Source organism: Homarus americanus, unplaced genomic scaffold, assembly GCF_018991925.1.
Source record: "Homarus americanus isolate GMGI-L3 unplaced genomic scaffold, GMGI_Hamer_2.0 scaffold6959, whole genome shotgun sequence".
Taxonomy (NCBI): domain Eukaryota; kingdom Metazoa; phylum Arthropoda; class Malacostraca; order Decapoda; family Nephropidae; genus Homarus; species Homarus americanus.
The window spans coordinates 88,289-105,506 of NW_024713524.1; the positions used below are offsets into that span (position 1 = coordinate 88,289).

General features: G+C 34.8%; 1 protein-coding gene across 3 annotated transcripts; it reads left to right on the forward strand.

Annotated features, from left to right (window-relative positions):
• Positions 1-2,264: 2,264 nt before the first annotated feature.
• LOC121872216 (high mobility group protein 20A-like) lies at positions 2,265-13,632 on the forward strand. Of its 3 annotated transcripts, none has more exons than XR_006090062.1 (9): positions 2,265-2,378; positions 4,093-4,229; positions 5,116-5,275; positions 6,957-7,098; positions 7,806-7,875; positions 9,230-9,320; positions 10,457-10,581; positions 10,917-11,071; positions 12,582-12,766. XR_006090062.1 is itself a non-coding variant. In XM_042374886.1 (8 exons), the coding sequence occupies exons 2-8, from the start codon at positions 4,109-4,111 to the stop codon at positions 12,719-12,721; spliced, it is 849 nt and encodes a 282-aa protein (XP_042230820.1). In that variant the 5' UTR covers positions 2,265-2,378; positions 4,093-4,108; the 3' UTR covers positions 12,722-13,632. The 3 variants fall into 3 exon arrangements, 1 of the variants encoding a protein (XP_042230820.1); XR_006090061.1 differs by having other exon boundaries at positions 10,917-10,982; XM_042374886.1 differs by lacking the exon at positions 10,917-11,071 and having other exon boundaries at positions 12,582-13,632.
• Positions 13,633-17,218: the final 3,586 nt, after the last annotated feature.

Consider the following 17,218-nt stretch of genomic DNA (forward strand, 5'->3'; position numbering starts at 1 on the left):
CACCATAAAATTCCTCTGAATGACTCTCGAGGTTAAGAATACCGCAATGGTTCCATCGTGTCAGGAAAGGTAAAAAGGTTTCCAGACAAACAGTACTTTATTTTATTACTTTATCCTCTTGGACGGTCGGTCACGTCTCTGTTACACACTGTTGTACTGGGAATGTACTGGCTCTTGAATATATCGGAACCTGCTCTAATAGTGGTCAAGTCTGGTCTTGAAACAGCTCATACTCGGTGCCGTCACAACACACTCTGATAGATTGTACCAAGAGTTCACAATTCTCACTCCTCACAATTTTCTGGACTTGTGACTTCTACCTTACGTTGTGACCTCTAGTGGGGAGGGCGTCCACCAGCTCCAAGTAAGAACACTCGACTAAGTAATATCATGAGAGTTCACACGGCAGCATTATGTTCTGACAATATCACATTCTTTGGCTGTGTTTTTCAGCTGTAGTCCATCTAGGTGGAAAAAAATGTGAAAGTGAAAATTTCTTGTTCTCTCAGTTGTTACACACGTGAATGTTGTCCGTCCAATAACAGCACTTTTACCATTAATGAAGGAAATAAGATTATACAAACACGTAGGGTATTACCTGACACAATTAGTTATCATCCCAGGTCTCTGTGAGGAACTAAAGTCATTAGTAATTAATTTATAATTATCACCTCAGATTTTTTAAGTGTTTGGCAACACTTACAGTCAATAAGATGAAGGGGTGTAATCAATTAGTTCATATAGATTTGGTATCAGTATCAGAGAACAGACGAGAACCATTCAGTTTTTTCACTGGCTATATTTTCTGTAGTTGCGGTATTATTATCTATTAACTGTAAGTATATGTTGTATTTTCAGGTTTGATAGGGATTAATAAACAAAACAGCAGAGTTCAGTTCTTATCAACCACCATCAAAACTCCCCCAATATCAACGTATTTATCGATTTCCCTCAACTGTTCACATGTTGGTAAAGTTACCCATTAACATTTCCCATTTTCTATTTACCGACTTCAGGTGGAGGTCGCTCTGAGGGAAGAATACCCACCCAAGCTTATTAATTTTCACCTCCAGATTAACCACCCTGTGTCCCTAACGCTAACCTAATCTAACCCAACCTAACTTAACCCCTCCAAATAGCGTTAGAGTGGTTAAATATTATTTAAGTGAAAGGAATCAGGGTGGAGATTCTTCATTTGATCTGTTGGGGATTTACCGCCCCTGAGTACAGCTTCGGTCAGTTCCCCATGAGTCCTGAGTCCTGACCCCGACTGTAAAATAGGAAACTAAATCTAAGTGTGTAGAGAAACGTTATATAACTTTTCTAAGTGTTAAGTCACCTAAAAGAAGATTCTAGTGGGTAGGGAAATATGGTACTGTATTAGTTGAACCCTAGAATACCTATTGCATTAACTGTATTATAAATTATCCCTAGTTATACGTATGTTTTTTTTACCGGATTCTTATGTAACTACTGTATAAGATACTATGCCAAGTGCAGATAATTTATAGTACTGTATAAGCCTTAGGATGATTAAAGTAAAAAGTAAAGTAAAGAATCAGAATGGAGGTGGATGTCCCCTTCATTTACAACGTTTGTTTTAATGTACTTCACTATTATTAGATTACATGATTATATTCATTTTAATTCATTTTATTTTAGAATCTATATTAAGTCTAAACCTTAATATGATTATTTATAACAGAAGTTTTTGCACGAAATTAATAAAATGAGACAGTTGTTCATTGATAATGGTGGTGGTGACGCCATGGACTTATACCTGTTGTGTCTAGCTCTGATTCTCCTGGTTATTTACTGCTTCTTAATTTTTAAATACCAGTTTTGTCATAATCTATCCAAAACCATTTATTGCAAACTAAAAGGTTGTACAAGTATACTTCCCGATCCTTAATTATAAAGTAAAAAAAAATCATTATTGTATCAATTATGGTAATAATAATGTCATCCCAGAAACGTCAGCCTTTGGCAACTTGCTGCTCACGTTACGTTTTATATCCACTGTTTCCTCCATTTTTTACTCGAAAATAATTGAATGATTATTAACTTTTAAGTAACATCATCATGTGCCTTAGAGTGCTGGCCCCACACGCCTTATACACTGTGGTATGTGGTAAAAGCGCGACAGACTGTGGAGGAAGTATTTGCGATTTTTTTAAAAGACTTTATTCTGTGTACCTGTGTATTTATAATTATTTTTTTAGATATTTGATTTTGTCTTAAGTTAAAAATACGTAACTTTTATATGAATAATTATGTCTCACAATAAACTGTATAGGTGTTTAAAGTGGTACTACTGGTTATGAAGCAACCTTACAGTGCTGGAACATCTACCATCCCCTTAAGAGCCTTTGTGAGAGGTGAGGAATATTTCCCTTATTAACCCATTTATTACTGTTAATTATATCTATTAATCATTTCAGCTCGATAGAAATCATGTTTATAGATAACCTCAAATGGTTCTTAATGTTTTAAATAATATAGTTTATGAAATAATAGTAAAACAAATTCCTCCTATTGAGTTCCTCTACTGTCACACCACTTAACTATTTACTCTCTGTCTTATATAATAACCTATTTTTTTTTCTTTGGTTATATATCTTTGTCATAAGGAAACTGTTTGAGTGTATTATGTGAGGATATTAAATTAAGGTGTAGTTAGGAGTGTGTGGTAAGGAATGAGTGGTGTGGTAGTCCTCTGTTGCTCATCTGTTTATTAGGGTTTTTAGGGGAAATTAGACAAAAACATAAGATATTAATCACTAATTTATCATCAGTAAGTTTTATAATACACTTCATGTACCTATATTAATGTAAATGAGTATTACATGGCTTAATCATATAGTACAAATTATCACTGAGAAAGAATGTTTATCTCTTAAGAATTATAATATTCTTGTTGAAACACATAATTGATAGTTAACTAGTTAGGAATGTGTTTTACTCATTGATAAGGGTGAGGGAGGGTAAGGAATGTTAGGTATTTATACAGTAATAGAACATTAACTCATAGTACAATATCCCTCACAAAGGTCAATGCCACTATGTAATACTGATACATATAATGATACAAATTTATTATTATCCGGGTTAATGTATTATTTGTATAATAATTAACCTGAGTCAACAAATGTATGCTTTATGTGGATACTTTAAGGTTTAATAATTATATAAGATTTTGGTGCAATGATGTAAGTTATCACATTCTTACATATTATATAATCATTGTTGTGTAGTATGATGAAAGTGCTAATTACCATCAGTACAGTGTGAGCTTATGGTGATTATGAACCTTAAAAGTAACTAGGAATGACAGCTAAAATGTTTCCTCATTCCCAGTTTGAAGGAAGTCATGAGAATTATCTGTGGTAACTAAAGTGGTGTTATTCCAGTAGTAATTATCAAGAACCGTGGCATGTTTGACTACAGATTAAGTGAGGTTTATTAGATTATTTGGGTCATACACAACTGTACATTATTTCATTGTTAATTAAATATGTTCAGTACAGTATTTGCTTTTGTAGTAATTACTGTACATTTAGTATTCGCCTGTATATTAATTATTCATAATATTATGTCCCGTGTATTAGTTATGTTTAATATTGTCCCATTCATTAATTATGTTTATTATTGATTATTTATTAGTTATTTATATTGCAGGGGTTTTAATGGGCTAATTACCCTCTTCAGTGTAAACATTATCATTGGGTCTTTGACATGAAACAACTCTGTATAATCTTAGTGTTAAAGTTATGTTATACTGTAGGTCTAAATGTATACTGAAAATATTTTGTTATGTTAAAGGATTATATCATTGCATTTATTTACTGCAGAAGTTTAGTGGATCTCAGTATATTTTAGTAACAATACCTTAGAGTCTACTAAAGTCTTCCTTGGTGCTAACTAATGATTCAGAATTCATGTTAATTTTTTAAGTCCAGTTAGATTGAAGAAGTAGTTATGTTTAAATGTTTTAGTTTTTTAGTCTATGCCAGATAAACTTTTCCATGAGGATAGGAATGTTTATAGGTGCATCTTTATTGTACATGTCCTTCAAATTTTATTTATTTTCAGTGGCTAAGTTCACATAATGACAACAGGAACAGCAGGAACAAGTAATGACAATTCACCTAAGAAGAAGGGATGGCCAAAGGGTCGTAAGAGAAGACTCCTACCAAAGGATTCTAACGCCCCAAAAGGACCGCTGTCTGGTGGGTCATCACCTTTAGTCTGAAAGTCCAGATTGAAGTTCCATTTTAATATAATGATAATCAGTTCAATAGAGATATTGCTACATTAATTGAAGCAGCTAGCCCACCCACTCGTCGGAGCATGATGTAATCTCGCGGAGCTCCTGGAAAATTTGTTCCCATGCCCAGAATGGAGAAATTTTCTATAATTTTTTCCAGAAAATGCGCATGACTTCATCCCCGAAAACTTGTTCCCATGTCTGGATTGGAGAGAATTTTTCCGGAAGGCTTAAAATTTATTCCGGCTTTTGGACAGTTACGGGGGACTGGAGATTCCAGCTGACAGGGAGATTACTATACTATATATGAATAAATATAGACAAACGTTCAACTATGTTTGTAAATAAATATAGTGCAGTACATTACTTATAAAGTCATTGACATTTTTAAAATTTTTAAGTTTTTCATCAATTCTCATATACTGTACTGTACTGTACACAGAAATAAGGACTACTGAATTTTCATTGTTCCCCTGTACTGTACTGTACTGTAATAATAAAATTCTCATTGACTTGTGGAAAAAATGAGCACATAATTACTGTATATAATTGGAGAGCTTTTCCTACCATAGCCACTTGTACATCTGTAATAACATGACTGGAAGGCCACTGTGGAGTGGATATATAGTACTGTACAGTTTGTCACACTGTCTTATGAACTTGTATAGATTCTCAACAGTCAGATATTATTATACAGTATGTAAGAACATAATTATACCATACTGTAATTATTGGCTATAAACAGTTGTTGTACAGGTATACACACAATGTTAACAGTAATTATACTCTATAGACACATAAGGATGTAGTTATGTTAGATCTCATAGTGACTATATTTCTCTTCACAGGTTATATGTTGTTTATGAGCGATCAGCGTGAAATCATCCGTCAAACTAACGCTGGTCTGGCCTTCCACGAGATAACAAAGTTGGTGGCTCAGCGGTGGGCTCAACTGGACGCCAGCTCTAAAACAAAGTACTTGGAGGCCGCTGAAGCAGATAAGGAAAGGTAATGGTTGTAATACAGGAGATTATGTGGGAAGAGTCTAGTTCATTATATTGAGGTTTGTTATATGTGAAACCTCCATATAGTGGACTGTGTGGGAGAGTACAGGCCATTATATCAAGGTCTGTTTTACTTGTATAATTTGTGATGTGTAATGATAAGTTCAGATATACACTACTTGTTATATAGGCAGAGGTCTATGGGAATCACTTGCATTAAAGAGTAGATTTTTTTGTGTGTGTACTTTGTAAATGGATAAGTTACTTTTAAAGACCTCCCATATTTTATTATTGGTGCCATCATATCTAATAATATGTCTTAGAGCAACACCATGATTACAGTATATGCCATAGTTTTGAGTAATTGTATATATGTCACTTTCACAAAACTCTCAGAAATCTGTCGGTTATAGCGGATGTAAAATGTAAATCTATGTGAATTAGGTACAAATAATATGTTTTAAAAAGGATGCACAAACAACATGTTAAGATAAGATACAGTACAATATAGTGATGTGCATTAGTGAACAAAGGTCCTGTTGCTGCTCTGTGAACCCAGCAAATGAGACTTGTGAACCTGAAGCATTTAGGGACAGAATAATGCATCAGTGTCTACTGCTTCAGGTTCACGAGTCTGAATCTCGGGGTTCGTTGAGCAGTAAGAGAGGCTTCTGGTCATGGCTATACATTAGTTATCATGTTTGTATGTCCACAAGCTGCTCCTTAAACAGTGTAGGTGTGACGGTAAATGGCATGAGCCTTGGGGGGGTGGGGAATGATTTATTCTGAATCTTGGGACAGAGGCAGTTTTTTTCTCTACATCAGAAGTTATGTCTAACACAAAGATTACATTTTTGAGGTATGTGTTTTTAGTCAAGTATTGTACAGTATTACTCTTGATTTTTTATTACTAATTTTTTATTGTTATTATTTTTATTTTTATTTATTTTATTACCAAATTTTCAACATTTTAACGGTGCATGGATTTCTCACCAACATATCAAGGGTTCGATCCCAGACACACTTGAAAAGGGTATTATCCGTTGTGACCCGACCAAACATCACAATTTCATTCTGTACTAACCTTGTACTGTACCAGTTTAAGATTACAGAGTAATATTTATTTTTTTAACAGGTACAATACAGTGTGTGAGTTTTTATTAAAATTATCGGGCATGAAGACCATTGAATCCCAAAGTATGCACATAAAGGTATAAATGACTTGAATCATCTTTGAACTTATGATATTCTTTTCAATTTCTTGTTAACTTCACCAATCTGGTTTGATCTTCTTAAACTTCATACAGTGAATATCTGTGCCAGGATCAAGACAGGTTCAGTGTGGTACAGAAGCAGTAATTCAGCTGCCACATCCACATAGAGATGAAGCATTCAGACTGACCAGTTGTTTCTTTGGTGACAAATTATATTCATACTCCGGGTGACCAGTATAGACCTACAAGGACCTCTTACTTACTAGCCATTCGGGCGATTGATCTGTTCAGTGTTGGTACAGGATGAAACCAGAATCCCCGGAGTAAGTCTGTGATGTTTGTGATGGATTACGCTGGCTAAAACCCTTCTCGCATGTGTCCGGACCAAGCAGGATTTGAACCCTTGACATATTGGTGAGAGGTACACACATTACCACAATACTCTTCCCAATGACTCTCTCGGTCACACAGATACCAGAAGGAACTAGAGGAGTATCAAAAGACGGATGCCTATAAGAAGTTTATGCAGAAGCAGCAGAAGGAGGAAAGTCCAACGCCCCCAAAGAAACCCAGGAAGGAAATTGTTGAGGAGAGAAAAGAAGAAGAGGAAGAGGTAAGAGGATATCCTAGCAGGCGTTATACAGTATTCACAGCAATCAGGGATGGAGGAAGTACGGGTAGTTTGTGTGAACGGTCGACAATTTGTTTTTTAATCTCCCAAGTACGATAGTAAAATAATGGGGTGTTAAAGTACAATGAATTTATAGACAGAATGAATAAAGTAGAATGAATAACAGCATACAGAACAATATTTGACTAGATAAATGATAGACCACATGTTTTTTTAATGAAGATAGTTAGATCAGTTACACATTATCAGAGTTCCCTAACGTGTGTGTGTGTGGAAACTGTAGAATTTATAAGAGTGTATGTGGAGGTTATACTGTACTGTACATTTGTTCACATAACATTGATGAAATTGGTATGAATCCCAGAGGTACTGAGGCTGAGGTTTTTTTTGAGTCGAAGCTTCTTGTCATGTTCTGAGAATTTGTATATGAGGTAAACCAATGAAGTTTCACATTTAGGAGATGAGATTTTACTATTATAAAACTTTATTGTTACAACAGCCAAAGAAAGTAAGACACAATTTCAGATAACTTTAAAAATTGCCGTCTACCATACCAGAGGGAGGGTTAGCTTAGCCCAGGTACTATCTCACACAATAATATTTCAGTTTATCATCGTTCTTCTCTTTCTTCTCCTGTTAGCAACACAGACTATTATAAAGGTTGAAGTAATTCACTTTTTCTCTTACAGGAACCAATGAATCCCCACTCTGCCTTGGAGATACCAATCTTCACCGAGGAGTTCCTCAATCACAACAAAGGTACTGTAGATCTGGGATACCTATTATGTATTATGTAGAATTTATATGTACTGCCTGTAGACAGTGCAGTTATACAGTGTACATGACTATGCAGGTGTACAATTGTCAATATACCTAGATAGTGTAGTTAACAAATATGGTAAACAGTAAGGCAGTTTGACCAAGGATAGGTAATAAAACCATCAGATGCTTATGCCCTGCAGAGCCCTGGCATATACTGTGTGGAGGCTGTTGTGGTCCATCATGCTACTGACTTAAACACTTTGTGAGAGCTGTCCACCAACAACTGATGGACATGCACTAATGATCAGTAACTGGTAATGCTTAGAGAGGAAATGGTTGATTCCTCAAAGCGATGATGATTGATGCTCCCAAGACATAAATGTGTAGATAGTCCGTAAAATTTATACTGGATACAAATAGTAAAATTAAGTGTTTGTTTACAAGCTATGGATCTGAGTATATATTGGCTGCATAAATATGTTAGAACTAGTGCAGTAAATGCTCAGTTTATGTGAGTTCTGTTTTATGGTTTCTCTGTCACACTTCAAGTATTATGAAAGAAAAATAATTTGACTCACTCTAATGCAAGTTGAGATACTTTGAATTACTGTAGAGTCATTCATCTGATGTATAAATTGTTTGAAAACTGGATGATTTCCCTTATGAACTTTAGATCAATATGCATGAACTTTTTATATTGAGGTTTTGATAATGTAACTCCTGTGTAAATTGAAGGGTTAATGTATTTTTAAATAGTTTTAAGTGAGAAAGTGTGGAGTTAAACTTTAAACATGGCAGAGGTACGTACTGTAGTACGGTAGTATGTATGTGTAGAGATTCATACACTGACATCTGTTTCATTCAAGAAGTAGGTGGGTAAGATTGTATTACGCATAAAGGGGGTGAAGTTACAATTACATACAGTCAGGGGAAAATGTCTTGTCTGTCCTCCATGAACCTGTGAATCCAAGACATCACATATTACACCATCTATGGCCCCAACATTGTGTCACGTCTCGGACTCACAGGTTCAAGACTCTCAGGGCTCACGGAGGACAGACAGGACTTTTTTCCCCTGACTGTACATAAGAGACAAGTAAAATCATTCAAGCCTCTATATTTCCATTTCCAGGTGACATGATTAGATTGTCAAAATATTTGCCTTATGATACCCAAACTCTGGCCATATTTTGCTTTTAGACAAGTTATAGGTACAATGTTCACTCATTCTCCTCAAGGTTAGGGGATGTTCTTATTCATTAGAGAGAAATATAGTATATTTTTTAGAGGGATGTATGCCACTGAAAAGGGAACATTGATTCTTTCCTGGACTAAGTTTGTATCCTTCCAGCACGTGAAGCAGAGTTACGGCAGCTACGCAAATCTAACACAGATTATGAAGAACAAAACGCTATACTTCAGAAACATATTGAGAGCATGAAGTAAGTATCTCTTGGTATTTTTACACGGGAGCTCAGTGAGAATCGGGACCGTGCTTACTATAAAAGGCAATTAAAGGGGAGGATTGGGGTCCTGTTTCCTCAATTATTACATCACTGCTAAAAGGATTAAGAAACTCAAAGAACTGAACAGGTAATACAAACTGTAGACTGAAATATAAGAAGAATGAGAGATATTGATACGAGATTTGTTGTGTCAGATGCTTGTAGAAAGTGGGACCTGGACGTGCTGAGATTGTGAGAAACAGTTGAGAAATATTTAAAGAATTTTGTTTGCAGTAGTGTGAGTAGTGTGATGTTTGCTCAGATGAAAGAAGAATGATATAAAGGAATGTAGGCTTTTAAATATGTAAATTCAGAAGTGGTAGTTGTTATGTAATGTTCCCAGTAGCAGTAAGAAAGAAGTCAAGGAGAGTTTTCTAGAGTGAGTTGGAAGGAAATATGTTGTGGGTTTGTTCTCTTACGATAAGGTTTTGTAGAGAATAGACTTAAGGAGTATAAATTAGAATATTTAAGGTGCAGTGATAATGATATTTTGATGAAGTTTGAGAAGTGAGATTTTTTTAAAGAGTTTAGTAACCATGATGAAAAAATAAGTTTTTTTGATTATTTAAATTTTACTGGCACTTTTTATTTCTGTGTTGTGTCCCAGACTTCGATATTCATCACATGTTATTGATGCTGATATTGAAATAATTTATTTAGCCAGAAAAATACAGATACAGAGCGGACAATAATAACATTATTGACATGGCTGAGTTATCATTGTCCATCAGTTTTTTAAATTACATGAACAGCTGTCCAAGTGTTTTTATATTTCTTTACTTCTTGTTGTCTTTCACCTGCATCAAAGAGATTCATTAGTTTGAATAATGTTTGGTGAATATTTCCTGCAGAAAGAAAACAAAAAATTTTCATGAATAAGTTAAAGAATTATTAAGATTTAATAATATTGCTAATGTTTGATTCATTTTTGTGTGGGTGAAAATCAAATACTGTATTGAATTTGTTCACACTTAAAAGTTAGATCACTTAATAATCACTCTGAAAACAATATAAAATATCTTGTATTGACATCATTTGAGGTACATCTTGTAACAGAGACTGTTATGTTACAGATGTACCGTGGACAGACTGGAGTCCGAGACCAGCCAGCAGCGCAGCAATAATGCAGCACTGCAGCAGCACATTGAGACCCTCAGACGAACCCTTACTAAAGCTTTTATGACTCTTCCTCTCCCTGGTAAGATAATCTCCTATACTGTATAACAATGTTTTATCTTCAGAATTTCATATTACAGAAAATTTGGCCAAATACTGTACAGTATGGACTTATATAAATAAGTAGATATGATTTCCAACATGTGATGAATTTACAAGAACGTGGAGATGTTACGATGGGAGAATATTTTCTGGCCCAGGTCCTTTGCCAGGCAGCTTCTCATTACTCTACCTGGGTTGATCCTTTAGACCATATGAGTCAAATAGTTGCCCTTCTCTCTCGCCTTTATGCCATAAATACTGTATGGCTCTGTCATCTTGTTGAGGTCAATCTGCCTTTTATGATTCCTTTTCTAGCCAAATGCCATTGAGAGCAGATATCCCAGACTGGCTCTCCCCTATCATGCTGGTTTACTACAAAAAGTTAAGTGTCCAGCCTCCTTTTATGACACATCAGGGATTCTTGGAACGAACTATCTGAATCATAATTTTTTTTGCTATTGAATAAATAAGTAAGTCTATATTATGTCTTGCATATTTCACTTCATACAGTTGTTGACAACGTTTATCTTTCTGAATCTAGACCAAATGTATTTACCAGGATAGTTAGCCTTACAGGTCTCCACCCTGTGACACAAAATCTTCCTTACATAGTACCTCAGGCAGGGTTAGTACCCCCTGAGGTGATCACAGGTAACCCACCTACCTGTACAGTACAGTATCCATTCATACATATTCCATAAGTATTCAGCTGCTGCTTCATCTGTCCTCCTCAACTCCATATACCTCACATGATCTGTTTTCAAGTGAATTCATGTATTTTTCTCTTACTTTCAAGTGATTCCCTCTCCAATAAATACACTCCACTCTTTTATAACCCAGTGTCCCAAGGTGACAATACAACCAAACATCTCACCTCATTTTATCCCATTATCTTATGAAAATATTAACTCTACATACCACAGAGTTCTTCTAATAAGCATTGTGTTACACCTCTCAAACATAGGCCTTACAGTCTTCCCCAAAATCTTTCATTTACTGCATTTGGTTTCCCAGAGAACAGTCCTGTCTTAAGGTATCTCTGGAGAGGATAAGTTAAGAATATTGTAAATACAGAGTCATATTTGTCTTTATTTGAAAACCCTAAATGATTTCTGTATTTTAGGACGTGCAATAAAGAGGGACGTAAAATCCTGTTCTTGTTATTATCTGAATTTATTCCTACTGATTTTTTGGTTCATATTTCTTGCACGTTATAAAATATAGTTATCAGTTAGAGTTCTGAATAGAAAAATGACCCAGTATATTTGTCATGAGATATAACACATTACTGTATACCGGGTAATTGTTGGTAATGACTGAAGATGTGAAATTTATCCTCATGGCTGCCCTGATGAATTGTTTGGCTCATTTAGATTTTGCATTATGTAAAATGTTCAGAATCTAGAAATACTTTGCTTCCATTATTTAGTTGATTGTAGTCTATCAGGTTCATGGAGAAGTGAGTCTCTGATATATACTATTGAAGTAAATAATAGCAATAATCTTAACTTTACTTGATTACATAATTACATAATTTGACCACCAATGACCATTTAAATACAGTACTGTTAACTTTTAGCATTACAGTTGTATAAGAAGATATGCATACAGTACTGTGCTGGATATTCAATGAACCTACAATAAGATAATAACAAATAAGTTGAATGCTGTCTGGATGCCTCCTACGGGAAGAGTTCAGAGGGTAAATAAAAAGGGTAATTAGATAATACAAAGTTTGATGTAAATGCTGGTCAATAATTTCCTGGGACAATTTTGATTGATCATGTCATCATTTGGACAGTAAAGCAACAGTCATTAATGGTTATGTGGATGTGTTGTAAGATGTTTAGTATTGTACTGTACAGGTCAGAGAGACGATCAGCATAGTGACAATATGCCCAGTAACAAATGGAACCATTAAGATTTCAGTTTTAGAAGAAGCAAAGAAATTCCCTAAATGTGTTTTCTTCACCCATCAAGGATCCCAGGAGATGCCAACAGAAGAGAGCATCGACAGCTACATGGTACAGCTTCACTCACTCATCGTCAACAACCCACAACAACACCAGAATCTCATCCAGACAGTAAGGGGAATTGTCAGTCAGCTGGCTCTCACCTGATCAACTTCAACTTATCAACAGATTGTTATTATATTGAAAATGGAAGGAAGATTTTATTATCCTGCCATATTTAGAAGCTTATGGTGGTCTTTTTACCTGGTACCTGATTTTTTATTGCTTTAATATGAAAGTTATTTAAAAAGAAAGAATGCAAATGCTAATAAGGTAATAAATAAAGATTTTTTCTTTAAGAGATGACCCATTGCATGAGCTTTCTTTAGGTATTCCAAGAAGAGCTTTTGACTTATTATAAATGTAAGCACCTGAGCACTTCACCTTACTGCCTTTCCTCAACTATCTAAGCAGCAGGCCAGATAATACATGTTTTATCCTACACGGAGAACAGGGTGGTGCATGCAGGATACTTCCCAGGCACTGTTGTGAGTATTCATTATCCCATACTCAGGTACTTTATGTCTACCAGCTGTGTTCATAAGCTTTATAAACATTTCTGCCCACTTGTTCAATTTTCAAGTAACAGAATCATCCTGTGTCTGTTGGTGAGCTAATCAGTATCCACAAAGTGAAACTTGTACAAAGACTGGTAAGATAATATTGAGGAATGGGATATTGCAATACTGTACTGTATAATCCTCTTACAGTAAGATGATGAGGATAGAAAATGTGTAGCTGACCATTGAGTGGAGCTAGAGTGTACAGTATGTGAACTGTTGTAATTACTCTCACAGTTTTCAGTGGGAGAAAGGAGGCCAGACAGTTCAGTGATTTGTTTTGTAATAAAATACACTTCTCCCACATAGTCTAATTCATTTAGGTAAACCAGGTCTTATTCTATTATGTACTGTATGTGATGATAGTGGTGGTGCGCCTTTCATAATAACCTCTTTGATTCACCTTCAAATAATGGCTTTGTTTGGAAAAAAGAACAATAAATATATCCTTAAGCAAAAGGCTTTGTGTTTTAGTTATTTAGAAGTCAAGCACACCATGGTTGTGATGATGTCTACAGTAGTAAAGTACTGTATATTTATAAAGGATTGCCAAAAGTTCGATATGCATTAATAAATTAAATTAATGCAAAGCAAAATGTCAAGGTAAATGTTTACATATATCCACTACTGTACTGTATTATACTGTATGTGTGTGTGTGTATATATATATATATATATATATATATATATATATATATATATATATATATATATATATATATATATATATATATATATATATATATATATATATATATATATATATATATATATATATATATATATATATATATATATATATATATATATATATATGTACTGTCGCAGATAGCAGTGGCCCAGCCTGGTGCTTGGCCAGCACAGACTGTAACATATATTCTCATTTTCCCTTAATTCATTGTCATTCATTCACTCTTTATGCCATAAGTGATGTGCCCTGCTATGGGACTTCCCTTAGTTTTGCATTAAAGCCCTAAATCTGGTTTATAATGAACATATTTTAATGTAAAATTGCATTTTTTAAAAGTGATCAACGAATATTGTTCAAAAATAGGGTACAGTACCTGTATTTCATAGGGATTAGGTACATTATCTTCCTTTTAGCATTTTTCATTAGCATGGATGTCGAAGACACCTTTTCTTGGTTTCCACCTTGACTTAATTGAAGAGGTTATGTTATCACAGGTCTTGGTGCATTTTATTTTGTTAATACAGTACTTGAAATTACTCTTCATCTTACAATAAGTATTCCTCAGGTATATGAAATCTTGATATAGTATATATTACTTATAACCATGTGAGTGTTTTATGAAACACAGGTTTTAAAAACAATCTGGTATGCAGTAGATTCTTAATATAATGCAAGAGTGGGACAGAGATTTGTTGTGCAATATTGAATTGTGTCATATTATTGTGTGTATTTCAGTGGGAAATATATGGTATAGGACAGCAGCCCCAAAATATACCATACACCAAAAAAACTCCTCCAGACACCACCTCTTCTCACTATAACATAATTCTCATCATTATAAAACGCTGTCTAACAAATTATAACTCACTACTTCGGGTCTAGTGAATCTTCCGCAATGCTACGTGAAAAATATATTTAATGGTTTTCTTATACTAACGCTCACAACCTCAAGTTAAAGAAGACATAAGTCACAGGAAACTTTCAGAACTAACTTCTTTGGATTAAGAGTTGTTAACTTTGGGAATAACTTGCCAGAGAATGTTGTACAGTAGGGTCGGGATATATCGCGAGGTAAGATCCAACGATGTTCACCTTATAATACATTGCGATATATAATTACATGTAATCAATGGGGAAAATAGGGTTAGGTTCTGGAGGCCAATAAAGGTGATTAAACTTGACTTAATGAGTTTATTTTCTTACTAACTAAAGCACCAATGAACACAAGACTAGGGAACAACAGGCTGTTTCAATGTCAGTATCAAGGAACACCAGACTCGGCTGTAGACGCCACACTGCCACCCTCACTTGACAATCCCACACCTACATAAACGAACACCAAAAATATTAGTTACAGTATTAAATCTTTTCTATTAAGCTTCCATTTTCTTCACTTCACTTTTCACGTCACTCACTCAGAAAGACTGAGCGGGCGAGCGGGAATGAGTGAGTGAACAGCCACGGTGGTGCCTCTGGTGAGCAAATAATGCATTTATTTGCCATGGCGGTACATTTGAAATATTTCCTGCCTCATTTCCCTCGCGAAATAAAAAAGATTATTGCTATACAGTATGTCGGAAAATGTCGATAATTTTGGTAGTCGTGATATAAAATAATCGTTATATAAAGTCGCGATATATCCCGACCTACTGTAACAGCACTGAATGTGAGTTCTTCTAAGCCCAGAATTGACTCATACTGGCACATTTTCTGGTACTTTCTAGAGTAGAGGTGTCAATCTCATTTGTTATGGTGGGCCAAATTTGCTAAAAATATAAAGTTGCATTACTGTATACTGTATTGTTCTCCATATTTCGTTAGGAAATTTAGGGTACAGGACCACAGCCCCACAAAATACAACATAAAATTCTTTTAAGATTTTTATTTCACCCGACATGATTCACCAGCAGACCACCTCAATGCCTGGCCAACTCTACACCACTCCATGTATCTACACAGGTCACTCACACACACTGTAAATAATGACTATGTGAAATATGATCACAGAAAGAGTGAACAAATGTTGTGTACTGAAGAGACGAGGAAGTGATAATTTAATGTGGATGTGTTTAAGAGGAGGAACATGTGGCTATCACTCAAGACTTACAGTACACTCACCTTTAACATAATTTCTGGTATTTACATTTTTGTCCTCCAAATATTTTTTTTTATTATATAATGATTATCAAAGAGCTTCTTTCAAAGTGAATCTTGAATATTAACATCATTCTGGATTTCTATGCAATTTTTTTCTCAGAACTCTGAGCTTACACAACACAATAACAAAAGTGTGGAGTATAATTTAGAGAACCTCAGTACAGGTATGTGGAAATCATTGTACAGTATCAGATCACTTTATACCGAGATAGTACTGTATTGTGTAGCTATATTTCTTGAAGCAAAATAATTTAAAATTTAGTGGCCTACTGAACACTCAGGTGGCCTCTTCACTGAAATATTTCTACTTGCTCAATGATGGTTTCCACAGCCAGCAAGAAAAAACAAACAATAAACAGTAGAGTATTAAGTTAAATATAAAACAGTTAGAAACACTTAGAATGTCTTATGTTGGTTGACCTGTGTCTCTTTGGTAACTTGTTAAAATACTGCCATTTAGGCTTAATAATTCATATCATTATGTAGCACTTGTTTATGTTGATAAACACAGTACACAATATGGTATTAGTGGAGCTCTTGTGAATCATCCCCACGTCTGGGTAATTCTAGTTACTGTACCATTCATCTTGCCCCAATCCATTTTAATAGTACTGTACTGTATAGGTTATTGTAAATTCTCAAATAAATAATGGGATGAATGGTGTTGAGGGTCCAGCAAAGTAGAAAGGAAAATATTTTCATTGAAAATTACAGGCACAGGAGCTAAAACAACTACTATCTGTGCAGGTGGGGGTCGATATGCTCCAAAATTTTACGTGTGACTCGTGACAGTCCTCATATACCAAAATTTATTATCCATGGTTTCATATTGTTTCCCACAAAGTAAGCACAGATAGTTGTTTTAGCTACTGTACATCTAAATTTATGGTAATTATACCTTTTGTGTCAATAATGATATGTTGATGAAATATATTAAAGAATAATCTGAGTTTTAAGTCGCCTTAATGAGGTTGTACATTTATACTTATGTCTAAGGTTTAAATTATCTGGGGAAAATTCATGACAAGAAATTATGTTAATGTGCAAGATGATGCTATTAGAGGAGCCAAGACCCCCACCAAATTGTTTACTTCCATCACAGCCGCCTGTAGTAGTGAGGTTAGTGTGGGTGGAGGCTGACTTACCAGCTGGTAATACACTGCTGCTTCAGATGTGTGGGAAGTAAAGGAAATAATT